The sequence below is a fragment of the Crinia signifera genome, chromosome 9, assembly GCF_055691185.1.
Source record: "Crinia signifera chromosome 9, ASM5569118v1, whole genome shotgun sequence".
Lineage (NCBI taxonomy): Eukaryota > Metazoa > Chordata > Amphibia > Anura > Myobatrachidae > Crinia > Crinia signifera.
This window is the reverse complement of record NC_139225.1, coordinates 15,887,365-15,913,439: the sequence shown is the minus strand read 5'-3', so window position 1 is coordinate 15,913,439 and position 26,075 is coordinate 15,887,365. Positions and strand designations below refer to the sequence as shown.

General features: G+C 50.0%; 2 protein-coding genes across 2 annotated transcripts in view; one reads left to right on the top strand and one right to left on the bottom strand.

Moving 5' to 3' along the window:
* MAMDC4 (MAM domain containing 4) overlaps window positions 1-15,171 on the top strand; it is a 33,605-nt gene extending 18,434 nt beyond the window's left edge. The window contains exons 13-30 of the mRNA XM_083160474.1: window positions 720-806; window positions 1,073-1,162; window positions 1,319-1,450; window positions 2,376-2,506; window positions 3,110-3,218; window positions 4,647-4,754; window positions 5,240-5,374; window positions 6,003-6,124; window positions 6,283-6,502; window positions 8,936-9,073; window positions 9,584-9,720; window positions 10,247-10,337; window positions 11,756-11,905; window positions 12,299-12,433; window positions 12,529-12,656; window positions 12,868-12,979; window positions 13,575-13,741; window positions 14,975-15,171. Of these exons, the coding sequence (XP_083016600.1) occupies window positions 720-806; window positions 1,073-1,162; window positions 1,319-1,450; window positions 2,376-2,506; window positions 3,110-3,218; window positions 4,647-4,754; window positions 5,240-5,374; window positions 6,003-6,124; window positions 6,283-6,502; window positions 8,936-9,073; window positions 9,584-9,720; window positions 10,247-10,337; window positions 11,756-11,905; window positions 12,299-12,433; window positions 12,529-12,656; window positions 12,868-12,979; window positions 13,575-13,741; window positions 14,975-15,010 (2,228 nt within the window). The 3' untranslated portion in view covers window positions 15,011-15,171. The remainder of the gene's footprint in view (window positions 1-719; window positions 807-1,072; window positions 1,163-1,318; window positions 1,451-2,375; window positions 2,507-3,109; window positions 3,219-4,646; window positions 4,755-5,239; window positions 5,375-6,002; window positions 6,125-6,282; window positions 6,503-8,935; window positions 9,074-9,583; window positions 9,721-10,246; window positions 10,338-11,755; window positions 11,906-12,298; window positions 12,434-12,528; window positions 12,657-12,867; window positions 12,980-13,574; window positions 13,742-14,974) is intronic.
* A 1,754-nt stretch (window positions 15,172-16,925) lies between these two features.
* On the bottom strand, window positions 16,926-26,013 carry EDF1 (endothelial differentiation related factor 1). The gene is made up of 5 exons (XM_083161143.1): window positions 25,784-26,013; window positions 21,947-21,998; window positions 19,065-19,225; window positions 18,895-18,988; window positions 16,926-17,388 (listed from the first exon to the last, which is right to left on the bottom strand). The coding sequence occupies exons 1-5, from the start codon at window positions 25,859-25,861 to the stop codon at window positions 17,327-17,329; spliced, it is 447 nt and encodes a 148-aa protein (XP_083017269.1). The 5' UTR covers window positions 25,862-26,013; the 3' UTR covers window positions 16,926-17,326.
* Window positions 26,014-26,075: the final 62 nt, after the last annotated feature.

Below are 26,075 nucleotides of genomic sequence, written 5' to 3'. Positions count from 1 at the left end.
CCGTAACATCTCCAGGGAAAGCCGTTCATCTGCTGGTTATACCAGCAGATGAGCGGCTTTCAGGACGGCTTTGCATAGCGCTCTGCTATGCAACGCCGTCCTCCCCCCTCCGTCGGCGCCGGGCAGGGGGAAAGCCGCTCTGTGTGTATGCACTGAGCGGCTTTCCCCGCAGCGATGAATGCGATCATCGCTGTCCATACATGTGTATGGACCTTTAGCTTAACCCTCCTCCCCCAGCAGCCTAAGCCTAACCCTCCTTCCTCAGCAGCCTAACCCTAACCTCCCCCATCAGCCCTAACCCTAACCTCCCCCAGCAGCCTAACCTAACCTCCCCCAGCAGCCTATCCTAACCTCCCCCAGCAGCCTAACCCTCTGAGTCCTCCCCCAGCAGCCTAACCCTAACCTCCCTCAGCAGCCTAACCCTCTGAGTCCTCCCCCAGCAGCCTAACCCTCCTCCCCCAGCAGCCTAACCCTAACCTCAATAGTCTCTATCCCTTAATTGCTTGTGTCCGCCCTCTGAGGAGACAGATTAGGGAGGGGCCTAATAATGTACAGTAGGAGTTTCACACACAATTGCACAAGCAAGATAGTGGTATCACAGCTTTGGGTTGGTGGGATGTCCCAAATAACATTGTGCCTCAGTGATGTCCCTTGTCCCTAAGCAGCATTTTTAGGTATTTTGTGGTCTTATATGTACTTGGCGTGAAATCTTTCTGCAGAGGGATATAATGAAAGTTCGTGGATATCAGCGACCGCTCCCAAAGTGCCCATCGGCGATGTGAGAGAAGTGTGCACTAATGTACCAGGTGAGAGAAGGTCATTGCACCAACTTCGTGTGGCATATAATACATTGCAGGCTCTGGCATTACTGAGATCAACCCATCAGGTGCCCAGGACCACATGAAGCCTGGTACTCCTGTGCCTGCACTGCACTGCATATTGTCCAGCTCACATTCTAGCTGTCTGGTTCTGCTGCTGCACAAGAGGGAGAGCTACCCCTGGCAGGTATGCCTCTCCTTAATCAGGCTATTCTCACTTTACTATGCCACTGTTTTCTTTTCCCTTTCTACAGAAAAATTTGACTTTGGGAAGGGTAATGAAGGATGGACGGACGTCAGTATTGGGGGGATAAGATGGGGGACATCCAAGGACGGCAACAACGGTAAGGAGCCAGTCTCCAATGTTTTATGTCACATCTTATCCTACACACTACCCATGTTTCCAGTTGGCAGCCTGTAGGATGAATGGGGACATTAATGAGGCCCACAGTGGCTTCCCGGTGGCCTCGCTGACTATCCACCTCCTGTCATCTCCTCAGGCACCCACCTGACCGTGCTCACATCTGAGGGGAACCTAAAGACTTTTGCGGAGATTCAGAGCCCCCTCCTGTGCCCTACAGGACCTGCCTGTGCCTTGCACCTGACCTATTACCTCTACAGTGGCCCTGCGGGTACGTGAGACTGGCCCCTGCGCGGTAGGCGGGGAATCGCTGTCTTATCTTATAATGTTTATAGGTTTGTCTGTGCGGTCCTTAGTGGGCCTGGTGCAAAGAGGCCGCAGATTGGGCTACTATCCCCGCCACCACACATCCGGGCCGCAAGAACCGCCGTCGTCCCTGGCAACAGCAGATGTGACTATGTTCAGCTTACAGTAGGCAGCAGCCGGTTTCTCGATAGCTCACAGACACTCTAGGTCGACAATGAATGAAAAAGAATACACAATCAAAAGGTTGACATGACAATCAAAAGGTTGACTTGCCATGAGTTTTTCATGCTTAATGATCCATGTGGAGAGGTGGAGTGCGCCGTGCACAGTGGCAGCGGAGCAACATAGCTAGCCAGAAGCATGGAGAGTGAAACTAATTGTGGGTCCAGGTGCTCAGGTGTTGACATTGAGACCATGTGTCGACCTTTTGGTATTGACTGTCTACCTAGACACTGTCTGTGAGCTGTACCACACCCATACTCACCCTGGCGACACACCCATGGGTCGCTTCTCCTATGCGCTAATACCCCGCTGCCTCTCAGGGAAAGAGAAAAGGCAAATCAGCTCCCAACTGTAATTTTTTAATTAAAGCAGGTAACCTGGCAGTTAGGAGCTGATTGGCTGCTACTTTATCTCTCTCCACGCTAATCACTTTTTGCAGTACATCTGGCCCCAGCGAGAAGTGACCGAGATGCGTCAGCACCGTCCCTGGCTGCTCCAAGTTGCGCCTTTCCCCCGCAGCCAATGCGCTGATCACTAATAGTTGCCACACTCGGAGTTGCGCCCAGCTATAGAGTACGGCCACAGAATCCCATCCTAGGCTGTTCCCTGATTACTGTAGCGACGGCCGCCATTATATGTGACTGTATGCCGCCATCTTTCTGTTCCAGGCTTCCTCACTGTACACGTGTGGGACCCTGAGCTGGAGACACAAGCACACGTCTGGCACACACAGGGAGAGAGGAACGCCAGCTGGCAGTCTGTCGTCATACCTCTGGGGGAGAGACCGCGCCCCTTCCAGGTACAGGTGCCAGGGGGGCAATGCTTTGTGCCAGCTCAGACACTTCTGATGCCCCCCTCGCTGGCATGATGAACGTAAGATTGGACTGAGGGTACAACTGGTCACATCATGCACATACAGGAAACTGGGCATCAGAGCTAACATTCTGAGGGCCATTAGGTTGACACAGTCAATAGGTCAACGCCAAAAGGTTGACGTGCACTAGGTAGATAGTCAGTAGGTCAAGATGACATGCATTGACAAAAGGTTGACACAAGAAAAAGATCGACATGTCCAAGGTCGACATATAAAAAGGTGGACGTGAGTTTTTCAGGTTTGCTCCAATGTTTTGACTTTTTCATACACGCGTAATCCAATTGGGAGTCGACGTGCTCAGGCGTCGACACTGACAACACAAAAGTGAAAAACTCATGTTGAAATTTCCATGTCGACTTTTTGTCCAGACAATGTTAATCCTGTGATTCATACCAGGTTACTTACCCTGCAATCAGGAGACATGTCCTGTTCTCTAGAATAGCTATACTGACGTATGCTCTGATGTCACTGCCACTAGGGGGCGCTTGGTCCTCTGCTGCTCTGAGTCTATTTATCTCTTGGATTTAGCTGGTGCTAGATGGGGCAGTGGACCCCGAACCTGGAATAGGGAACTGGGGCGCTGCAGTGGGCGAGGTGCAGTTTCTACGCTGCAGCAATGAACTGGTCACCAATACAGGTAAGCGGGTTACACAGCAGGTGGGACAGATACATATATTCAGGGGCGTCTATTTATGTTTTTTTCTGTGGGTGCTTCCACCCCCCTCCCTCCCTCCTGTGGGTGCTCGGGCCCCGGAGCACCCACGGTTTCGGCGCCTATGCATATATTCATATATAGGAAACACCTGTAGCACACCTACAGTACACACACTATATCACCTTACAGTTCCTGCCCTGTTGTAGATGGCTACCATCATTAGGCCCCTCCCCTTAGTGGAAGAAATTCCATGAATCGTGGGTCAGCTGTGACCAAAATGACCAGAACCCAATGGAATTTTTTCCTATTGGCTCCATCTCCGCCCCATTCACCACGATCTGTGGAATTTTACAGCACTGTTTGGGACCAGAGGTGAACTACCATTGGTGCAGTAGGTACAGTGCACTGGGGCCCCTGGAATCCACGTTTTTTTCCCTATCACACTCTGCCTCTCCCTGTCACCCCCTGCCACACTCTGCCTCTCCCTGCCTCCTGGTCACATCTGCCTCTCCTTGCCTCCCCCTGTTACACTCTGCCTCTCCCTGCCTCCCCCTATCACACTCTGCTTCCCCTGTCACTCTCTGCCTCTCCCTGTCACCCTCTGCCTCTCCCTGTCACACTCTGCCTCTCCCTGTCACCCTCTGCCTCTCCCTGACACCCTCTGCCTCTCCCTGCCTCCCTCTTCCTTTCCTTCTCTGTCACCCCTTGCCTCTCCCTGCCTCCCCATCACAATCTGCCTCCCCCTGTCACCCACTGCTTTGTTGCATATTTTGAACTTGGGGCAGAAGAAAGGGGGGGGGCAAACTATATTTTTGCGACTGTGCCCGCAACCCAAGACAAGTTCTAGCACAGTTTGGGGATTATTATTAGGATGCCCGCTCTCATCATCTGTCGTGGGCAATAGAAGATTTATTTTTACTAATTCCATAGGGGGAGATTTATCAAGCTTTGGTGAGATAAAGTATAGGATTCGCCAACCACCTATACACTTGCTGTAGGGGCTGGTGCCACAGCTGGGTGTCCTGACCAGCAGCGGCCGTTCGGTAATTGTGTATACTTGGCGAGTCCACCAACACATCTGCGAAATCCATCACAGTGTAACATATTGTGGAACATAGCGGCATTGATGGCAGCATTGGAAGTGGCTGCGCACGCCAATGGGAGGAGTTAGTGTGGCGAGAAGGGATCACCTGGATAAGTGCGGAGAGATGAGTCGGTTGCACAATGTAAAAATAAGATATTCAGAGGAGCTAACGGGGATGAAATTTTCATAGCGCAATATGGCGGCAGATTCCCGCTATTGCGTTATTTAAACTTACCGCGAATCGTATTCCCTATCCCAGGTGCCGCAGTAAGCGCTCTTCTGTGAGGGCAGGACACATTAATGTGTGTTATTTCTGGCTTTTCTAGAGTCGGTGACATGTAATTTTGAGACTGGACTCTGCGGCTGGTACCAAGATCTGACAGAGGAGATAGACTGGAAGATTGGGACATTATCTGACCACACGACCGGCCAAGGTGAGCTCCTCAGATCCTTAGGGCGATGAGCCGCAGGTGCCGGGTGATCTGACAGCGCCGGTCACCGGTTGCAGCTCTTAGATCCAGCAGATACACGTCATAGGCTGAGGTGAGCCCCCCAGGTGTATGTAGCTGGGTGAAGCGTTAATATTGGGACTGGTACAAGGCTGAGCTGCATGTCCCAGATCTAGAGGTGCTGTAACCATGGTACAGATAGAGGGTAGAACCTTCTAATACCATAGGGGGAGATGTATCAAACCTTGGAGAGGTAATACGGAGAAGCCGGCTAAAGCATCCAATCAGCTTCCCTCTACCTAGCATAGTCTTTGACATGACAGAGAGAAGCTGATTGGAGGCTGTGGGTAACTTCTCCACTCTCCAAGCCTTGGTATAGTCCCCCCAATGCCAAACTGGGGTCAGGGGTAGAGAGGAGACCAGTGAGCCGTTTCCTGTGTACTGGTGTGTAATACTCTTGTCTGTCGCAGGTCATTACATGTATGTGGAAGGCGAGTCGCGCTTGGATCATGGTACGAGAGCACGCCTGATCTCCTATGCACAGAACGCCTCCTCGCAGGCCCGGTGCCTGTCATTTTATCACCGGATGTTTGGCCCAGATACAGGTGAGCAGGACGAGACGTAACTACTATAGGTGCAGTTGCTATGGGGACAATGAATATCTAGTCACGCCCCCGCACCTCTATGTCAGGTGGCTGCATGGGCCGTGGTAACCCAAGTGTTATTACCTGGTAGTGCCCCTGGCCAGCGCTGTCCCAGTCACAGTGGTCACTGTCAGTGAGTTACCACGCACCCCACACACTACCATCGCACTGCGCCCAGAGATGGGATCACTGCTGTGTCATTGGCAGCGTTGGATGGTCTCCCTCTCCCCCCCCCCCCCCGGGATACGGTCATTGGGTCTACAGCATGTTGTTCGACAAGCACTGGGTCGACATGGTTCTAGGTCGACAGGTCCTTAGGTCGACACAAGCATTAGGTCAACAGTCAAAAGGTATATTTGTATTTACTCAAATATATGAATAAGATGCCGTAATGAATAACCATCAAGGCTTCTCTGTGTATCAGGGAGGGGGGGGGGGGGTGTCCCTATTGCTCCCCCAGTTGCGGCCCTGCCTTATCGCTGCGTAGCATGACAATGACCAAGGTGTTCTCTGGGATAGGTATTGTGGTGGTTTGCAGAGATGTTACTGTAATGACCGCAGATTCCTTTCTTGCTCACGTCCCATTTAGGCGCTTTGAACCTGTTTAGTAAATATGATGGGGAAGAGGAGAAGCTGATCTGGGCGAGCGTCGGCACCCATGGGAATCGTTGGCACCACGAATCTGTAACTCTGAGCGACAAGAAATATCAGGTACTGTAGCGGCACCATCTTCTTGCCAATACATAGTTACTTCTTCTTTCATACAAGATAATAGGAATGATTGAGGTTAATGGGGAGCCTAGTTCTGCACAGTGATCGCCATGGTGTGATGGCATTTAGCAGCACCTGTCTTATGCCCTGTGTTCCAGGTTGTGTTTGAGGCGGTGCGTGATGGCTCTGTGGGGCACATGGCTATTGATGACATCACAGTGACCCCCGGACCCTGTGACGCCCCCAGGCGTTGTTCTTTTGAGGCTGGAACCTGTGGCTTCACCTCTGAGGGAAAGTACAAATGGACCTTACATCAGAACTTTCCCCTCAACCATCAGCCGGGGCCTTTCCATGATCACACGCTGCAGAGCTTCACAGGTAACCGGCGGGATAATGACAACTGACCGGGAATAGGAGAATGGTGACTGACCGGGAATAGGAGAATGGTGACTGACCGGGAATAGGAGAATGGTGACTGACCGGGAATAGGAGAATTATGACTGACCGGGAATAGGAGAATGGCGACTGACTGGGAATAGGAGAATGGCGACTGACTGGGAATAGGAGAATGGCGACTGACCGGGAATAGAATAATGATGACTGAATGGGAATAGAATAATGATGACTGACCGGGAATAGGAGAATGGAGACTGACCGGGAATAGGAGAATTGTGACTGACCGGGAATAGGAGAATTGTGACTGACCGGGAATAGGAGAATGATGACTGACCGGGAATAGGAGAATGGTGACTGACCGGGAATAGAATAATGATGACTGAATAGGAATAGGATAATGATGACTGACCGGGAATAGAATAATGATGACTGACCGGGAATAGGAGAATGGCGACTGACTGGGAATAGGAGAATGGTGACTGACTGGGAATAGGAGAATGGTGACTGACTGGGAATAGGAGAATGATGACTGACCGGGAATAGGAGAATGATGACTGACCGGGAATAGAATAATGATGACTGACCGGGAATAGAATAATGATGACTGACCGGGAATAGGAGAATGGTGACTGACTGGGAATAGGAGAATGGTGACTGACTGGGAATAGAATAATGATGACTGACCGGGAATAGGAGAATGGTGACTGACTGGGAATAGGAGAATGGCGACTGACTGGGAATAGGAGAATGATGACTGACCGGGAATAGAATAATGATGACTGACCGGGAATAGGAGAATGGTGACTGACTGGGAATAGGAGAATGGCGACTGACTGGGAATAGGAGAATGGCGACTGACTGGGAATAGGAGAATGGCGACTGACTGGGAATAGGAGAATGGCGACTGACCGGGAATAGAATAATGATGACTGACCGGGAATAGGAGAATGATGACTGACCGGGAATAGGAGAATGATGACTGACCGGGAATAGGAGAATGGTGACTGACTGGGAATAGGAGAATGGTGACTGACTGGGAATAGGAGAATGGTGACTGACCGGGAATAGAATAATGATGACTGACTGAGAATAGGAGAATGGTGACTGACTGGGAATAGGAGAATGGTGACTGACCGGGAATAGGAGAATTGTGACTGACCGGGAATAGGAGAATTGTGACTGACCGGGAATAGGAGAATGGTGACTGACTGGGAATAGGAGAATGGCGACAGACCGGGAATAGAATAATGATGACTGAATGGGAATAGAATAATGATGACTGACCGGGAATAGAATAATGATGACTGACCGGGAATAGGAGAATGGTGACTGACCGGGAATAGGAGAATGGCGACTGACTGGGAATAGGAGAATGGTGACTGACTGGGAATAGGAGAATGATGACTGACCGGGAATAGGAGAATGATGACTGACCGGGAATAGAATAATGATGACTGACCGGGAATAGGAGAATGGTGACTGACTGGGAATAGGAGAATGGTGACTGACTGGGAATAGGAGAATGGTGACTGACTGGGAATAGAATAATGATGACTGACCGGGAATAGGAGAATGGTGACTGACTGGGAATAGGAGAATGGCGACTGACCGGGAATAGGAGAATGATGACTGACCGGGAATAGAATAATGATGACTGACCGGGAATAGGAGAATGGTGACTGACTGGAAATAGGAGAATGGCGAATGACTGGGAATAGGAGAATGGCGACTGACTGGGAATAGGAGAATGGTGACTGACTGGGAATAGGAGAATGATGACTGAATGGGAATAGGAGAATGGCGACTGACCGGGAATATAATAATGATGACTGACCGGGAATAGGAGAATGGTGACTGACCGGGAATAGGAGAATGGTGACTGACCGGGAATAGGAGAATGGTGACTGACCGGGAATAGGAGAATGGCGACTGACTGGGTAAAGAAGAATGGAGACTGAATGGGAATAGGAGAATGGTGACTGACTGAGAATAAGATAATAATGACTGACCGGGAATAGAAGAATGGACTAACTGGGAATAGGAGAATGGACTAACTGGGAATAGGATAATGATGACTGACCGGGTATAGAAGAATGACGACTGACTGGGAATTGGAAAATAACTACTGATCGGGCATAGGGGAATGATTACTGACCAAGAATAGAAGAATGAAAACTGACGGGGAATAGGATAATGATGACTGACAGGGAATAAGATAATAATGACTGAATGGGAATAGGATAATGATGACTGACGGCGTATAGAAGAATGATGACTGATCGTGAATTGGAGAATAATGACTATTCCGGCATAGAAGAATGGTGACTGACGGAGACAGGATAATGATGACAGAACTGGAACAGGATAATGGTGACCAGCATGCATAGTGACTACCGTGTATCCTCGCATCCTCAGGACACTCCATGGTGATAGACACCAGCGCCACTCACCTCCCTCAGAAACAGTCTGCTATGCTGGCATTAAGTGGGTACAGTGCCCAGCCAGATGAGGGGTGCCTGAACTTCTGGTACCAGCTGGGGGGTGCAGACCCTGGTAAGTTTTATCCTCTTATACCCCTCAAACCTCTGCATTGCTGTGCCCAACTGTAACGAACACCTAGGGCGCCATTCCTCGGAGGGGGGCATGAGGCAGTCACAGTGGCCCACCCTCACATTATTTAATGGGCACCAGGTAAAATCTTGCCTAGGATACCAAACTGGTCTGTGCCAGGTCTGGGAGAATATAGATACAACCCCACCATTCCGACCCTTAGGACTAAGGTAAGGTATCTACGAAAGTCTCTCCAAATCGGGATCTTTGGGAGGTACGTAACGGTCATTACAGATCTAATGAGGCGGCTGTACATATAAGATGTTATAACGGCCTAGCGCCAACCCTACTGTCAGCTGTGCCCCCCTTATAGGTAATGGGGGTGGTAAAGTGGAGAGCTGATTGGCTGCCTCTACAAGGCTTAGTACATCTGCCGCTCGGAGAGTCTCTCCCAGATTCCATTCTCTTAATCTGGTGTTCACCAGTATACATGGTGGTCTGTGTTTTTGGCAGGAACGCTGATTGTCTACGCTGAGGAGGACACCGGGACGAAGAAAGTGAAGAGAGAGCTCCTGCGGATCAGTAACACGCAGCAGCAGCAGAGCTGGTACCATGGAAGCGCGGCGCTCCAGTCTGAGACGCAGTGGGCGGTAATACTCACTTACCAATCGGCCGCTCGATATCGCCTGGTGCCATGATGGCTAACCTTGACACTCCAGCTGTTATTGAACTACACAGCCCAGCATGCCCTACATTATTTTTAGCATGGCCAAATAGTAAAACTGTAGCAGAGCATGCTGGGATGTGTAGTTCAACAACAGCTGGAGTGTCAAGGTTAGCCATCACTGACCTAGTGTGTGATAGAGATCAGTTCCCAGATCTGACTTTTTAGGAAATGGGCATTTCGGACATGTAGCTGGGAGGTAAGCATGTGAGCATAGGGATCAGCCCCATTCCGTGGCTGTGCCGTGGTCGGTGAATGCAACTTCCATGCATGATCATAATGCATGGACGGAGCATAGGGCTGGTGCCAGTCCAAATACTAATGGTGCCAGTTACTCCAGCAGCAGCGGACGGCCGCAGATGTGTGTGACACAGGATTGGGCCCTGTATGGTCTGGAGATAGAAGAGCGCCCATACACAGAGACTTCCTGACCATATCTCTTCTCATTGCAGCTTCTGTTTGAAGCGGTGGGTGCTGGCGGAGACCACTCCTATATCGCACTGGATGACATTCACATCAGCCATCACCGCTGTCATGAAGCAGGTACTCAATCTTTAGTTCTTGACACATACAATAGATGAAAGTGCTCCCCCCTCTCCACCTAGACACTGGGCAGGCAGCCATTTTGTATGCAGACCCTATATGCACGAGAATACAGACTAGTGACAATACTGAGGTACAAACAGCGCCGGCAGCCATTTTGTCAGCTGAGTAAATATTCCTGAGGTGAATGTTAAACATTAGCTCTTGCAGCTCTGTCACAAAATAAGATAAGTAATATTTCACAGATAAAGTTTATTCCTGACAGAACCTTCGCCTCAGGCATGAAGTGATTCAGCCTAATAAAAGAAGGGGAATGCACATAGTGTAGTAGGTTGGAATATATTTTATGCACATTGTGCTTTTCTGTGGTGTGGTATGATATTGTGTGATATGGTGTTGTGTGATATGGTGTGGTGTGGTATGATATGGTGTTCTGTTGTGTGATATGGTATGATATGGTGTTGTGTTATGGGATATGGTATGGTGTGGTATGGTATGGTATGGTGTGGTGTGGTGTGGTGTGGTATGGTATGATATGGTGTGGTATGATATGGTGTCGTGTTGTGTGGTGTGGTGTGGTATGATATGGTGTTCTGTTGTGTGATATGGTATGATATGGTGTTGTGTTATGGGATATGGTATGGTGTGATATGGTATGGTGTGGTATGATATGGTGTCGTGTTGTATGGTGTGGTATGATACAGTGTTGTGTTGTGTGATATGGTATGGTATGATATGGCGTCGTGGGATATGGTATGGTGTGGTGTGGTATGATATGGTGTCATGGTGTATGGTATGGTGTGGTAAGATATGGCGTCATGTTGTGTGATATGGTGTGGTATGATATGGTGTCGTGTTGTGTGATATGGTGTGGTATATGATATGGTATGGTCTGTGATATGGTATGGTGTGATATAATATGTTGTCGTGTTGTGTGATATGGTGTGGTATGATATAGTATTGTGTGGTATAATATAGTGACGTGTTGTGTGATATGGTGTGGAATGATATGGTATGGTGTGGTGTGGTATGATATGGTGTGGAATGGTATGGTGTGGTATGATATGGTGTCATGTGATATGGTATGGTATGGTGTGGTAAGATATGGTGTTGTGTTGTATGATATGGTATGATGTGGTGTGGTATAATAGGGTATAGTGTGATATCCTGTGATATGGTATGGTGTGGTATGATATGGTATGGTATGGTGTGGTATGGTATGGTGTGGTATGATATGGTATGGTGTGGTATGATATGGTATGGTATGGTGTGGTATGATATGGTATAATATGGTATGGTGTGGTGTATGGCAGTGTGAATGTTGTGTAGCGTGTTACTGACCTGTCTCTCTTTTCTTAGCCTGGGCTTGCTGGGAGCAGTAGTGCTGATCATTAATGAAACGTTCTGCTCATCCGCAGTGTCCTGTGACTTTGAATGGGGGTCTTGCGGCTGGAGCAATGTCCGGATCCCCCTTATGGACACCTATGACTGGGACTGGACTAACGGAGAAGCCATAAACAGACCGAGAACAGCCCCAGAAACAGATCACAGCGTCAGGAGCCCAGAAGGTCAGACGCTAGATCCTCATACTCGCCTGCTAGTCAAGTATCGGGACCCCTTGGGTCAGTTGCTGTATGTGCCGCTATAGCTGCCAGAAACAGATCACAGTGTCGGGAGCCCAGAAGGTCAGACGCTAGATCCTCATACTCGCCTGCTAGTCAAGTATCGGGACCCCGTGGGTCAGCTGCTGTATGTGCCGCTATAGCTGGTAGCGATACGCAGTAGTAACCTTTATATGTTATACCGTTACACGCCTTTTGGCTGACTGGTTGGTACTTTACCTCTCTCCGTGGATTAGTACATATACCCCATAGTCACACACCAGATAATGAGTACTAGGAAGAAGGCCTTTGTTATACAGTGACGGTGGGTATCTAATGGGCACTTATTGACCCTCACAGGACATTATGCCTTTGTGGACACTGGCGCCCTGCACACTGAGGGCACCTCTGCCTGGCTGATCAGCGAGCACCTACCGCAGACCGCCGGATCCTGCTTCAGCTTCTGGTACCGGACAGACTCCCCGGATCATTTCCGTGAGTGATGGGAAAATGCCGGTCTCCTTCCTAGAGGATCCCTGATGTATTATTATATTGTCCTCTCTATAAACATCATTCTGTGTCCTGTCCAGATCTGGGGGAGCTGGTGCTGTATGTGACTGGCGCACAGGGGCTGCTGCCAGTGTGGGCACTCCATGGGTACCATAGCAATGGCTGGCAGGAGCATCAGATACAGCTCAACAGCACCGAGGAGTTCCAGGTACCATGCACAGGGCAAGCGGGGAGGGGAACCAATCAGTTCCTTGTCACACAGCAGATGCGCACTGATTGGCTGATATTTTATCACTCTCCTGGGATTAGTACATCGCCCCTATAGATACCCATATAGAATGACTGGCGCTTGCTGCCGGCACAAGACTTACCTGACACCTGCCCGGTAGTCGCTGACAGAGGCTGTTGTTCTGCTACAGATTATATTTGAAGCATCGAAGGGCTCCCGCCCGCACTCGGCTGTGGTCTCTCTGGACGATGTGACGTACACGCTGGACACGCTCTGTAACGCGGAACAGGAAACGGCGGCAGGTAATGTACAATGTGACTGACGTTACCAATACCTATATAGAGCATCACCTTGCCCTGCATGTCTGTGACTATGCAGGTGCCGCCACAGCGCCCGTCCCCGGTGTACGACTGTATGCGCCAAGGCTGAGATGCCCGCTGTCAGCGTCTGTGGACGATGTAATCTCACCACTATCGGTTGTAGCATTGTGACATGTGCACATTCTCCATCTGAGTATGGGCTCTGATGTGAGAGGTACTGTACGCAACCACTCCAGCGGCCTGCCGGTGGCTCTGCCATAGCACGCCCACCTACATGAATCAGAATAGCCACAGCCCAGCACATTTCCTGTAGCGCAAGTGCCCTGTGCTTGCATGTTACTTGGCAGCGGTAGTTTTGCTGAACTCTGAACACCGCCGGTGCGTGCGGCCCTGTAGAGGTGGGTCAGCATTGCAGAGAGGTTACACAGTAACACATAGCGGTAGGCACGAGGCACAGTGTGTCTCTGATCAGATTTGGTTACTGTATACATACAGAGAGCGACGATCACATAATGCATGCACATGGTTGTAGATGTCTACGTAGCTGAAAATAAAATGCCACCGCTTGCTCCGCCAGGTAAAAGCAACTCAGGAACCATCTGGGCGATAGTGATTGGCGTGATCGCTGCGCTGCTGGTCATCTTGCTGGCATATCTTCTGTACCGCAAACGCAAAAGGAACCTGGAAAGGGCGCCGCCAATGCCGGAGCGAATAGATGGTTTCGATAACGTGGTGTTTGAAGAGGTAATTTATTATCAGCAGAATGTTCTCTATGTACCCAGGCCAGACTAGGACGTGTGTGCCAGTGTAAGGCCTCATGCCCGCTGCCATCCAGCGCCAGTATACCCACTAGCATTCAGGAACATTGAGGCAGCATTGGGGACGGCACATTAAAGTTATACAGTTCCCCGATGTGCTAGATTTGTGCGAGTTATTTTGTTTCTGTGCAGGGTAAATACCGGCTGCATTATTTTTACACTGCAATTTAGATTTCAGTTTCAACACCCCCTACCCCCATTTCCGGTAGGCCAGGACAGACGTGCCCATTCATTATCCATTACCCAAATTTAACTCTCTGCACGTTACATCTGCCCCACCTGCAGTGCACATGGTTTTGCCCATTTTGAGAACAAATTTGTACTCCGATCAGATCTGAATAAAGGCCAATGTGTAGGGGCAGGATGCGGGCATGGAGGAGGGTCTAGTACAGGTGGACAGGTGCACTTAGGTCACCCACCCCCCAGAGGCTGTCTGCCCAATGCTTACAGGTTCCAGGCCCCCTTCCAATCAGTTTGTGGCATATTAACTGCACATGGGGATGCCTCGGTCTGTCTCCTGCACACTGCCCTCCAATACCACCCCCATGACAAGTGTGTTCCTGCCAGGAGCACCTATTCCTATAAGACCTATATAATTTCTCCCACACTGCCACCTAGTGGTGGTATGTACAGGGATTTCTATCACTGTTTTATAGAACATTGTATTTTAGAAAACCATTTTCACCTGAATATTGCACTCACAATTACATTAAATAAGCCAACATGTAACTATTCTCATCCTATATAATTAAAGGTTCATTCCCCACCTTACCGCTGTGGGGGAATTCAAGTGGTTTGGTGCGCAGGAGGACACTAGACAGCGTCCAACAGCGCAATTCAAGTGTTGCTCTGTGTCGGCACACAGTCGCCGGCACCGACATTACGGTTACGTTGTGCCATCATTTTGATGGGCGGAGAACTAGATGAGAATAATAATCATGTGCAGGTCAGCAGTTCTCACAGCAGCACCGGAGAACGGAACTCCAATGGTGGATCAGTAGAACAGTGCCATGTCCCTGTGAGGTACCAGTCACTCCTGGGAGGGGCTGATGTTCTGTATGGCCCACACTGTATAACAGCCCTACCCCCATTTCTGGTAGGCCAGGACAGACATGCCCATTTATTACCCAGCTTAAGAGCTTGTTATTTCCCCCCACAGAATGAAGACAACATGTCCGTCTCCTCTGGCAGATGATTACCGTGTATCCAGCTCAGCTACCAAGAACATAAATCCCAAGGGAACGAGGATCCTGCTCCCCACATTACAGAACTGTTCCGAGACCCATCGCCACATCCTGGTTATACAGCCTCCGGTCCTTCAGAAATAAATATCCTGGTGTGTAGGCGATCATGGGATCATGGGCTGCGTGTTTATTACAGACGGAATTGTATTAGTATGACTGGAACGTGTTGTGCGCTCTCTGCCTTTCTGTAGGGTCACATTTTACTGCCACGTAAATATGCGCCAATTACCTAATGACCGCTAACAAACCTTCATTACATGGAAGCCTGCGGGAAGCAGCAAATCCCGAATTCTATATTTCAGGTGCACATTTTCGGATAAGCAAATTCATAAATTCACGGGGTTTTATGCACTTTTCATGAGATTATAAAAGCAGGGAACACCTTCATTTTAAACTAAAAAGTGTTGGGATTCCTGCTACGCCCCCCTCCCTCCCTCCCTCCCAATGAATAATCAATTTAAGTGAGGCAGATAGGAGGTGATGTAAGTGAGGCGCGGCAGGTAAGGGGTAGTGTAAGTGACAGGGGGCAGGTAAGGTGTAATGTAAGTGACAGGGGGCAGGTAAGAGGCAGTGATGTATTGATTGGTGAGGATGGAAGGCAGAAGGGATTTTTATCATTGAACAACATGTATATAACCACCACCGCTCCCCATAACTAAGTAAGGAGGCGGGGCAGGTAAGAGGAGGTGTACGCGAGGCGGGGCAGGTAAGAGGAGGTGTACGCGGGGCAGGTAGAAGGAGGTGTACTTCAGGCGGGGCAGGCAAGAGGAAGTGTCCGTGAGGCGGGGCAGGCAGGAGGAAGTGTACGTGAGGCGGGGCAGGTAGGAGGAAGTGTACGTGAGGCGGGGCAGGTAGGAGGAAGTGTACTTGAGGCGGGGCAGGTAGGAGGAAGTGTACATGAGGCGGGGCAGGTAGGAGGAAGTGTACATGAGGCGGGGCAGGTAGGAGGAAGTGCACATGAGGCGGGGCAGGTAGGAGGAAGTGCACATGTGGCGGGGCAGGTAGGAGGAAGTGCACATGTGGCGGGGCAGGTAGGAGGAAGTGCACATGAGGCGGGGCAGGTAGGAGGAAGTGCACATGAGGCGGGGCAGGTAGGAGGAAGTGCACATGAGGCGGGGCAGGTAGGAGGACGTGTAAGTGAGGCGGGGCAGGTAGGAGGAGGTGTAAGTGAGGCGGGGCAGGTAGGAGGTGGTGTAAGTGAGGCGGGGCAGGTAGGAGGTGGTGTAAGTGAGGCGGGGCAGGTAGGAGGTGGTGTAAGTGAGGCGGGGCAGGCAGGAGGTGGTGTAAGTGAGGCGGGGCAGGCAGGAGGTGGTGTAAGTGAGGCGGGGCAGGCAGGAGGAGGTGTAAGTGAGGCGGGGCAGGCAGGAGGAAGTGTACGTGAGTTTCCCACTATAACAACAAAAGGAAATAAACCATCTCCGGGTTTCCACAGATGCATCACCACAAGGCCAGCGCATACAGTAAAGGAATGTTGCATTAGTCATGGCCACGATGTACCCGAGCGTATGTTGCCCGCTCTCATGCACAGACCCAGCACCTGCATGTAGCCTTGTGTATCGCTGCGCAGAGTCACTGGGAATGTAGATGACGACAATACACATCGCCATACTGAATCAGTATTATACCTGGAGCTCGGCAGTCAGCACTGGGTCTCTAGAGACTGGTACAATCATTACTGTAATAACAGCAAACGCCTATACAGAGGCCTATACTGGCTATGCGGTCCCTTACCTCTACCTCACCACTAGAACTTGGCCAGACTGAGCAGATGCACGTGGCTACATCCGGGGCTAGTAACTCTTCCATGTATTTCCTAGTTCTCGGGCCTTGTAATGGAGTCGGGAAGATACTGAGGACGCAGTCAGGTGAAGAAGGATAACAATTTTTATTTTACAATTACATACAAGAAAGGGCGTGAGATCGTATGAATGTAGGGACTGTTCTTCCGGTTCGCCAGGAAAAAAAATAAAATAAAAAAGAAAAAGGAACACCCCATCCGGGAAACAAATCAAAGCGGAATCACTGGTCCTGTAACTCCCTGGTCGTTAATCATCACCCCGCGGATCAGGACTCGGGTGTGGCAGAAATGTGGTGATTCTTGGTTGGTATTGAGAGCAGGTAACATTGCATTTAGTCTCTCCCATCGAGTACAGTCCGAAACCCCCCCTCCCCCCACGTGCTCAGGATTGGCAACATAAGTTCCCGGTCCGCCTGTCAGACAGACCGGGCGAGATCAGCTGGGGACCACTGATTTCGAGGCTTTGCTTTCAGTTGCCCTTTGGGACAGCTTCGAGGGGTTTTCCAATGTCCCTTCCACGTAACTTCAGACCTGCAAGATGGGGGAACGACGAGATGGAATCAACCAGAAAACATTGCAGTATATGGATGAAGCAATCAGATACTACTGCTGACATACATTATACAATTATCTGGGCGATCTGCAGGTGAACGACCGAGCACTCAGATCATTGTACAGTTTGTGCACCATCAACCCAGAAATATCACATGGGACATGAGAATGACGACTGATTGACATCTCTATCACACACAGCCATGATAAATCTGACCTTCTGTATCTCAGGGGCAGTTATTGGCATCTTACTTCTTGTCATTCACATACAGACAAATGTATTGCCCCTCATACGGTAATGGGGCAATTTCAGGGCATTTTCTAAAAGATCTAACTAAATCGCTTAGAAAATGCTTCTACATCGCTCCATGTGCAGGGGCCATAGCAATGCCAGTCTGTCCTGCCCCATCAAAACCCACCACAGAACATAGGCCGCACCCCTCATCTTTGCTCTGGCGATCGTACGCCGAATCTTCCCTGCCACTATTCAAAGTAGACAGTGACCAGATGGCAGGCTCGGGGATGCTCAGGGCGGCTCGGAAGGACTCGGGCTCCCGAGCCGCGCCAAACATCCCCGAGCCTGCCACTGGCCCTGACAAATAATTCAGCACACAGCGCTGAACACATTGCTGAGTGTTCTAGCATCGCTCAGCATCTTCCCGCGTGTAGGGCCCTTAAATCTCAGGTGTCATTCTCCTACATATAATCGCATGGGGGTAGTTGGTTTGAAGGACATAACCCATCATCTGTGTATATGAAGACCAAACGACCCAGAGATCATAAGGTAACGGGATTAATGAATACACGTAGGCTGGGAGCAGTCTTCCCACATCATTTGGTAGCGGGAGGTGAGACCTGATTTGCATATTATAATTGACAGATAGCGAGCGAAGGTCTTATGTTATATGGGATTATTAGGAAATAACAAGGGGTGGGGGGAGAATATTGTATGTAAAGCACATCTGCTGTGTAACCCACAATAAGACACAATGCTAAATGGTCTTCTAGTGCCAGCAGTGGGGAACCATTTCTGTAGATAAGGCAATCACTATGGTCACAGTCCCTAGCGTCAGGGCTTATCCGATACACACAGGATGAGAATGCTGCTCATTTCGGGCCTATACACAAATGACATATGCCATCCACATGATCGCATGTAGAGAATGGCACCAGATAGCCCATCAGGATGTAGTATAGTCATGTATTCAGTTAGTGTGTACATCCTACATCGCCATCGTGTCATTCTCACACCGTAATTAACTCAGCAAACACTCGTTTCCGTGGTAACAAGCAGCCAACTGTCCACGTCCGGACCACAGCGGAAGATTCTCACAATAGAAAGCCGCACGATCCCAGCTCACATCTCAGACCTACCCAAGTGTTACCCGGAAACTACACTGGACTAGATTCATCTGATCAAAGGTGGCCAGAGCCGGGAGATACGGCTACATACAGTACAGACATCAGGTGATTATAATGACTCACCGATCGCTCTCTCAATCTTCCCCATGACCTGGTTACTGGGAATGGCTTTGCCGCTTTCGTAATCTGCAATTACCTGCGGCTTCTCGTTAATTCTCTGGGAGGTAAGAGAACACATTGCATTATATCTCATTGTTAGGCCAAGTCACTAACACTAAAGGCCGATCTCTTACCGTGGCCAAGTCCTTCTGCGTCAGGCCTTTGCTCTGCCGGCCCTGCTGGATGACTTTGCCCACCTCTAGCGGCACTCGGTCATGGTGCAGTTCCTCTGTCTCTCTGTCCAGCTTGGCTGTGTTCTTGGTGATGGTGTGCTGCTTGTTCTGTCCTGCAGACCCTTGGGAGAAAAGTCAGCCATGTGAGTGTATGTCCACATAATGTCACACACACACACACACACTGACACAGTATAAGGTCTCCTGCTACAATTACAAGTGTAAGGGCCACACCCAGGGTGTGAGAGGCAATAACACCCGCTGGTACATGTAAGAGTCACAGCGTGGAGAGGTTGGACAGCGACGGCTGCAGAGAAGGGACCTAATCGTATGTCTGCTCATTGCAGACCGAGTCCTTTCCAGGGACTCAATTGCTGTAACATCTGATGCTGCGAATACCAGTGAGGAGCCTCGGTACTTGTGAGTTATCCGGGCGCCCGATGTGGTCATCGCATGCCATTATAATAAGCATACGATGCGACGCGATTTTCCATCGCGTCGTATCTCGTCGCATCGTATGCTTATTGTATGGTATACAATGGGATGCGATGCGACGCGATGTTTACACTTCCCGCCCATTTTTAAACCCGCCCTCTGGCACATCTGGCAGAAAAACAGTGTGAGGTAGTTTCCAGAGGAGAGAGCAAGTGTTTTACTGAGAGAGATATTGATTTACAGCGTTGTTCCATATTTGTGAGGTGAATTTTTGGACATTTACCCCAATATTGCCCCATTTGGCCCCTTACACCTGCCCCATTTCACCCCTTACACCATTATTGCCAAAATGGCTTTGGTTGATGGCATCTTCAGCCTCCCAAAAACTGAGGAAGAGACAGTCGCATTCCTGCAGGAGAAAGGGCTGCTCCCATTGACTGCCACATGCCCAAATGGGCACCCTATGCGCCTGTCCCTGAAAGAGCGCAAATGGCGCTGCTATATTAAAAGCTGCAGCAAAAAACAGAGTCTGCGGGCCTCCCTGTTCTATCCTGGGTGCAGGCTCCCATTCATGACGATCCTGCGCTTTATCTGGTGCTGGTGTGATGAACTGACATCAATCGAGTTCTGTGCAAAGAATTTAAAACTATGCAATAAAAGCACCGTTTTTTATAATGCCTTGATGCGGGAGGCATGCCAATGTGACTTAATGGCACAGCCTCAACGGCAGATTGGAGGCCCAGGGCAAATGGTGGAGGTTGATGAAACCCTGTTTGTAAAGCGCAAGGCCAATGTTGGCAGAATACTCCCACAGCAGTGGGTGTTCGGAGGAGTGTGCCGGGAGACAGGGGACTGTTTCATGGTCGCAGTTCCCAAACGAGATGCACCCACTCTCCTTGGTGCAATTGTGGAGCACGTGGCACCTGGCAGCACCATCGTCAGTGATTGCTGGCGCGCCTACCAAACCAGTGAACTGGAGCGGGCTGGTTACAGCCACTTGCGGGTAAATCACCGCTTTAATTTCGTCGACCCAGAGACTGGTGCACACACACAGAACATTGAGAGACTATGGGGGTGTGCAAAATGGCGCAACAAACGCCAGCGGGGCACAGCCCGCCATCATCTAGATTCCTACATGCAGGAGTTCGTGTGGCGAAAATGCCTGGCGAGAGACAACGCATTTGAGCGTATTCTGCATGCGCTCACGTTAGTTGATAAATCATGATGTTGATTGATTATTGTGTGCTTTATGATTATTTGTTATTGTAATTTATTTCATTCTTATGTTAATTACACAGTTATTACCTTTAATTCAGTTGTCCTTAATGTGTCAGATATGCATGATATTGATGAATGATATTGGATGCTCACAGCCACTCCACTATCAACGTGAACCCGAAGCGTGGCGAGCGCAGCGAGCCCGCGAGGGGCGGCGGTACGCGTCCTCCGACCTTTTCATGCCCTACTATCCACTAGGGCGTGGAGTGAGAATATAATAGTGTGGCGAGCGCAGCGAGCCACCGTGCCCGAAGCGTGGCGAGCGCAGCGAGCCCCGCGAGGGGACACGGATACCTTCACAGGTAAGCGCGTCCCTTCACGGGCTTCACAGGTGTCCACGGCGACGTGGACACCTGTGAAGCCCGCGAAGGGACGCGCTTACCTGTGAAGGTATCCGTGTCCGCTCGCCACGCTTCGGGCTCGGTGGCTCGCTGCGCTCGCCACACTATTATATTCTCACTCCACGCCCTAGTGGATAGTAGGGCATGAAAAGGTCGGAGGACGCGTACCGCCGCCCCTCGCGGGCTCGCTGCGCTCGCCACGCTTCGGGTTCACGTTGATAGTGGAGTGGCGTTAACAATGGGGATGGGACTGACATTGTGTCACTTTTTGAGACACTTTCTAGGGGTTTTACACTGCAAAAATCGGGTGGTATCGCATCGCATCGCATGCCATGTGGTTAACATGCGATGCGACGTGATCACTTTACATGGTACCCGATGTAAAATCGGGTTCGGGTGGTCATCTCGTCGCGTCGTATGCCATTTGGTTAACATACGATGCCATGCGATGTAAAATCGGGTTCGGGTGGTCATCTCGTCGCGTCGCATCGTATGCCATTTGGTTAACATACGATGCCATGCGATGCGACGCGATGCGTATACGACCAAAAATCGGGCGCCCGGATAACTCACAAGTACCGGAGCCTCTAACCCGGCAACTGCTCAAATGGGGGACGAGCGAATGTCTATGCGGTGAAAGTGACAGCTGTGCAGGGGGTGGACAATTGGTCGCGGGGGAGGAGATTACTATTGGGTGCTTGTCTAATGACCTCAACGGGTGGGGGCACGGAAATACATTTATTTACATTGTGTTATGTTTTCACATATAAAGAAACAGAGAAATGTTACATTTTTTGGAAGTCTCCACATCTTCCCCTCTCCTCTGCGCAGCGACGATTGCCTGCAAGACAAAGTCACAGATGTCAATATGTCAATCAAAGCAGACCCCAGAAACGGATGATGCCTCTAAACGGCACGCATGATACCAGATGGTGACATTGTCCTGGTGAGCGGGTATGGTGCCCTAAAAGACTGATCTATTGGGGGTGTTACGGTGCTGAATGCAAGCTGGCCATACCCACTTCCGCACTAAGCAGAACTCAATGGGCACATATGGCTTCATGCAGAGATCTGTATGAATCTAAGTAGCCAAGCTGCTCCTACCCATACATGTGTGATGCCATCAGTCTCTGCATTGGCTCACATCATGTACTGTGACTACAGGGCACACTCGGGCTGCCGGGACCTGTAAGTTACCTTTAGGAGATATATTCTGCTGGAGGCACGAGCAGAGTCTGCCTCCTGATACAAGCAGAGATCTGTAGGAATCTAAGTAGCCAAGCTGCTCCTACCCATACATGTGTGGTGCCATCAGTCTCTGCATTGGCTCACATCATGTACTGTGACTACAGGGCACACTCAGGCTGCCGGGACCTGTAAGTTACCTTTAGGAGATATATTCTGCTGGAGGCACGAGCAGAGTCTGCCTCCTGATACAAGCAGAGATCTGTGCAACACAAGCAGCTAGCACTGTATAATAGAACCCTGGAAACACACTAAATGACAACATCAATCTAAAGCGTTATAACGAAAGCCCCAGTGCCGCCTGTATGTGATGATATAATGTATAAATACACTACAGTCCCTATACCTAAATTCAAGTGAAAAGTGGCAAATTGTATGCGTTTGGTCTCCGATTCTGATCTGATGTGCGGTCCAGTGCGCATCGGAGCCAGAGATCGTAATGCTACACTAGATTTGTCGGATCCAACAGCATTATGTTTTGAAGTATAGGACAAAACCCATGCAAACACAAGGAACAGGTACTAACTCTATCCACAAAGAGGGCCCTTGATGGGACTTTAACTCCAGGTCTCAGTACCACTGCAGTAACACTACACAGCACCAGCCTGCTTCCGATGTGTCTGATCGGAGAATCAATAAGCAGAACAACCAACCCCAGTCAGTGCTGCACCCACAACAAGAGTACACAATTCCACTGGCTGGAAACCTCCCACATGGAAAAGCATGTGATGTCATTTTAATTTACTTTTATAGCACCAGCATCTCTCTACGCATTTAGCACACGCGTATTACGCCTATAAACTGCAAGGACGACTTGTCCCAACGCATCCCACAGATGCTCGGCTGGATTTGGAGGCCATGGCATCACCTTCAGTTCATGTTCCACAAACAATTCTGTCCAATCTTTGCAGCGTGGCACATTACCCTGCTGACGGGCTACTTCCATCGGAGAACTCAGCTTCCGTGACAGGATGTACCTGGCCTGCAATTAGCTGGTAGGCTCCAAATTAACATCCACAGGAGGGGCAGGACCTACAGTAGCTTTTCCCGGCAGAACATCATCTATAACCTCACACTCCCTTCATTGGCTGCCACCTCTTCCATAGGTAACCAATGTCCCCATCCTGGCCGCACACACGATGCAACAGAGAATGGGATTCTTCCACCGATACCAGGTCCACTTCTGAGGCTTGCTTGCCAGGTGTTACCGTGGTCACTGACTGGTCTGCAGTTACGCAGGAGGGTTGGATGCACTTTGAGTTTTACACCAATAATAACATTTGCAGCCACAGCGGCCTTTCTGTTGTCTTCCATCCATGAGTTCTGACAGCCCACGGTCAGCAGCTGCTCACAGCAGCCAACCATGAGCACCACACAAGTGCCGCTGTAAACGCTTTGATCCAGTCACGCAGTGTCACCCAGGTCTTTACACCTGCCCATATCTTCTGCATTCTGCAATGGAAAAGCAGCAACTGTTCATTCCAAAGTAACGGCCAGGCCAACACCTAAGCAACGGCGCCTCATTGGCGGGGCAGTGCTTGGAGCTAACGCTGCCTCCTTCTTATAGTGTTCACACTGCACAGCAACCTGGGATTAACTCTTCTTTTAATCCAGGTTGGAATGTTGGGTTGCTGGACCTGGGTTATTTGGGCGATGTGAAAGGGGTATCAAAGCGTTCCTCAGAACACTTGGCCCACCTTTTGTGGCTTTGGAAGCCTGATCTCCCAAAATCCATTGTTAGATCGGTCTATCTGGGTGCACACACACACAGTGATTTCACGGCTGTATCTAAGTGACATGACTAGATGGCTTAGAAGTTAAGCACACGTCACCCTGTGTGTATACTCTCCAGCGACGGCAATGCATCACCTGACTAGATTTATACTGCTTGCAATCAAAATCTAGTCAGATCCCAGTGTTCTCAGCAAGAGACCAGTGGTCAGCACAGATCGCTCAGCAAGAGGCCCCCGTGTGTGCAGGAGTTAAGAATAATCCGGGTGTCAGTAAAGCTAAAGGATAAAGTAATATATAACTGCTCCGCACCATGGCCTAGGCCTGGTGTATGAGGATCATTACTAACAGCTGTAACATTAGCTCACAGCTATAGATCCTACATATACAAGCTAGTGCCTGAGGCATGTGGGTGGCAGCTGCACTCTATTCATATAGAGGTGATGCCCCCAATTTATTGCACTTACAGGAGCCTCTGCATTAGGTTTGTTTTTTTAATAAATGCTCCCCTAACCTCATTGGAGTCTCTCTAGAACTGAGGCATTGGAGATGATCTCTCTCTGATATCAGCCCAGGACACACACCGCTCACTATTACAGGACCAGGCCTGGACACTCTCTCTCTATCCTTTTCTGTTATCAGCCCAGACCTGGCCTCTCTCTGGGATCTATGTACTAAGCCTTGGAGAGAAATAAAGTGAAGAGATAAAATAGCAGCAAATCAGCCCCTAACTATTACAGGCGGTTACAAAAATTAGACGGTTGGCTGCTACTTTATCGGTAGTTATGTATTATCTGGACTCCCATGTTAATTGCACCCCATTTTTTCATACCCCTACTATCCAACTACGCATGGAGTTGATTTTATATAGTGTGGCGAGCGCAGCGAGCCACCGTGCCCGAAGCGTGGTGAGCGCAGCGAGCCCCGCGAGGGGACACGGTCTAATAAGAAAAACGGGAGTCCAGATATTACATAAGTACCACTTTATCTCTCTCCACTTTATATATCTCTTATTACACCACTTAGTACATCTGCCCCCAATCTCTGTTATTGGTCCAGTCCTGGCTCTCAGTATTACAATCCCATGTATGTCTCACTCTCTATCATCAGCCCTAGCCACTCTCTTATTATAGACCCAGTCCTGCCTGGCCTCTCTCAGTCACTATTACAATCCCATGTCTCTCTCTGTTATGAGCCCAGATCTGGTCTCTCTCTATTATAGGCCCAAGCATGGCTTCCCTCTATTATAGGCCCAGTCCTGCCTGGCCTCACTCAGTCACTATTACAATCCCATGTGTCTCTGTTATGAGCCCAGACCTGGTCTCTCTCTATTATAGGCTCAAGCATGGCTTCCCTCTATTATAGGCCCACTCCTGCTTGGCCTCTCTCAGTCACTATTACAATCTTATTTCTCTCTGTTATGAGACCAGACAGGTCTCTCTCTCTCTGCCCCTCTCTCACACTCTCTGTTATCAGCCTAGGTCTGCTCTCTCTCTCTGTTATCAGCCCAGCCCTGGCCTCTATTATAGGCTCAAGCATGGCCTTACTCTTTCTCTCTCTATTACAGGCCTGTCCTCTCCCCCTGAGTATTACAGGCCCAGGCCTTTGCCTCATGTACACGCCCGGCTCTGGCCCAGCGCCTGCCCGTACCTGTTTGGACTTGGCCTGGGCGGCGGTCGGGCCCTTCTTGCGCAGCACGGTGACGGTATCCCAGTCGCTCTCAGCCATGTCTCCGTTTCTTCCTTCTCAGCAGCAGACAATTCAGACTCACACTACTGCCGTACACACGCCGCACTCTGCCGTCCCCACCTCCCGAGAGCCCTCATTGCTCAGCTTCCCCGTCGGTCACCCAGGCGCGGCCTCCGATTGGCAACGCTCATTCCGGGAATCGGATTGGCCGCTGCCCGAGGAAAGATCTGGAAAAATGGGGTTTGGCTCCTGA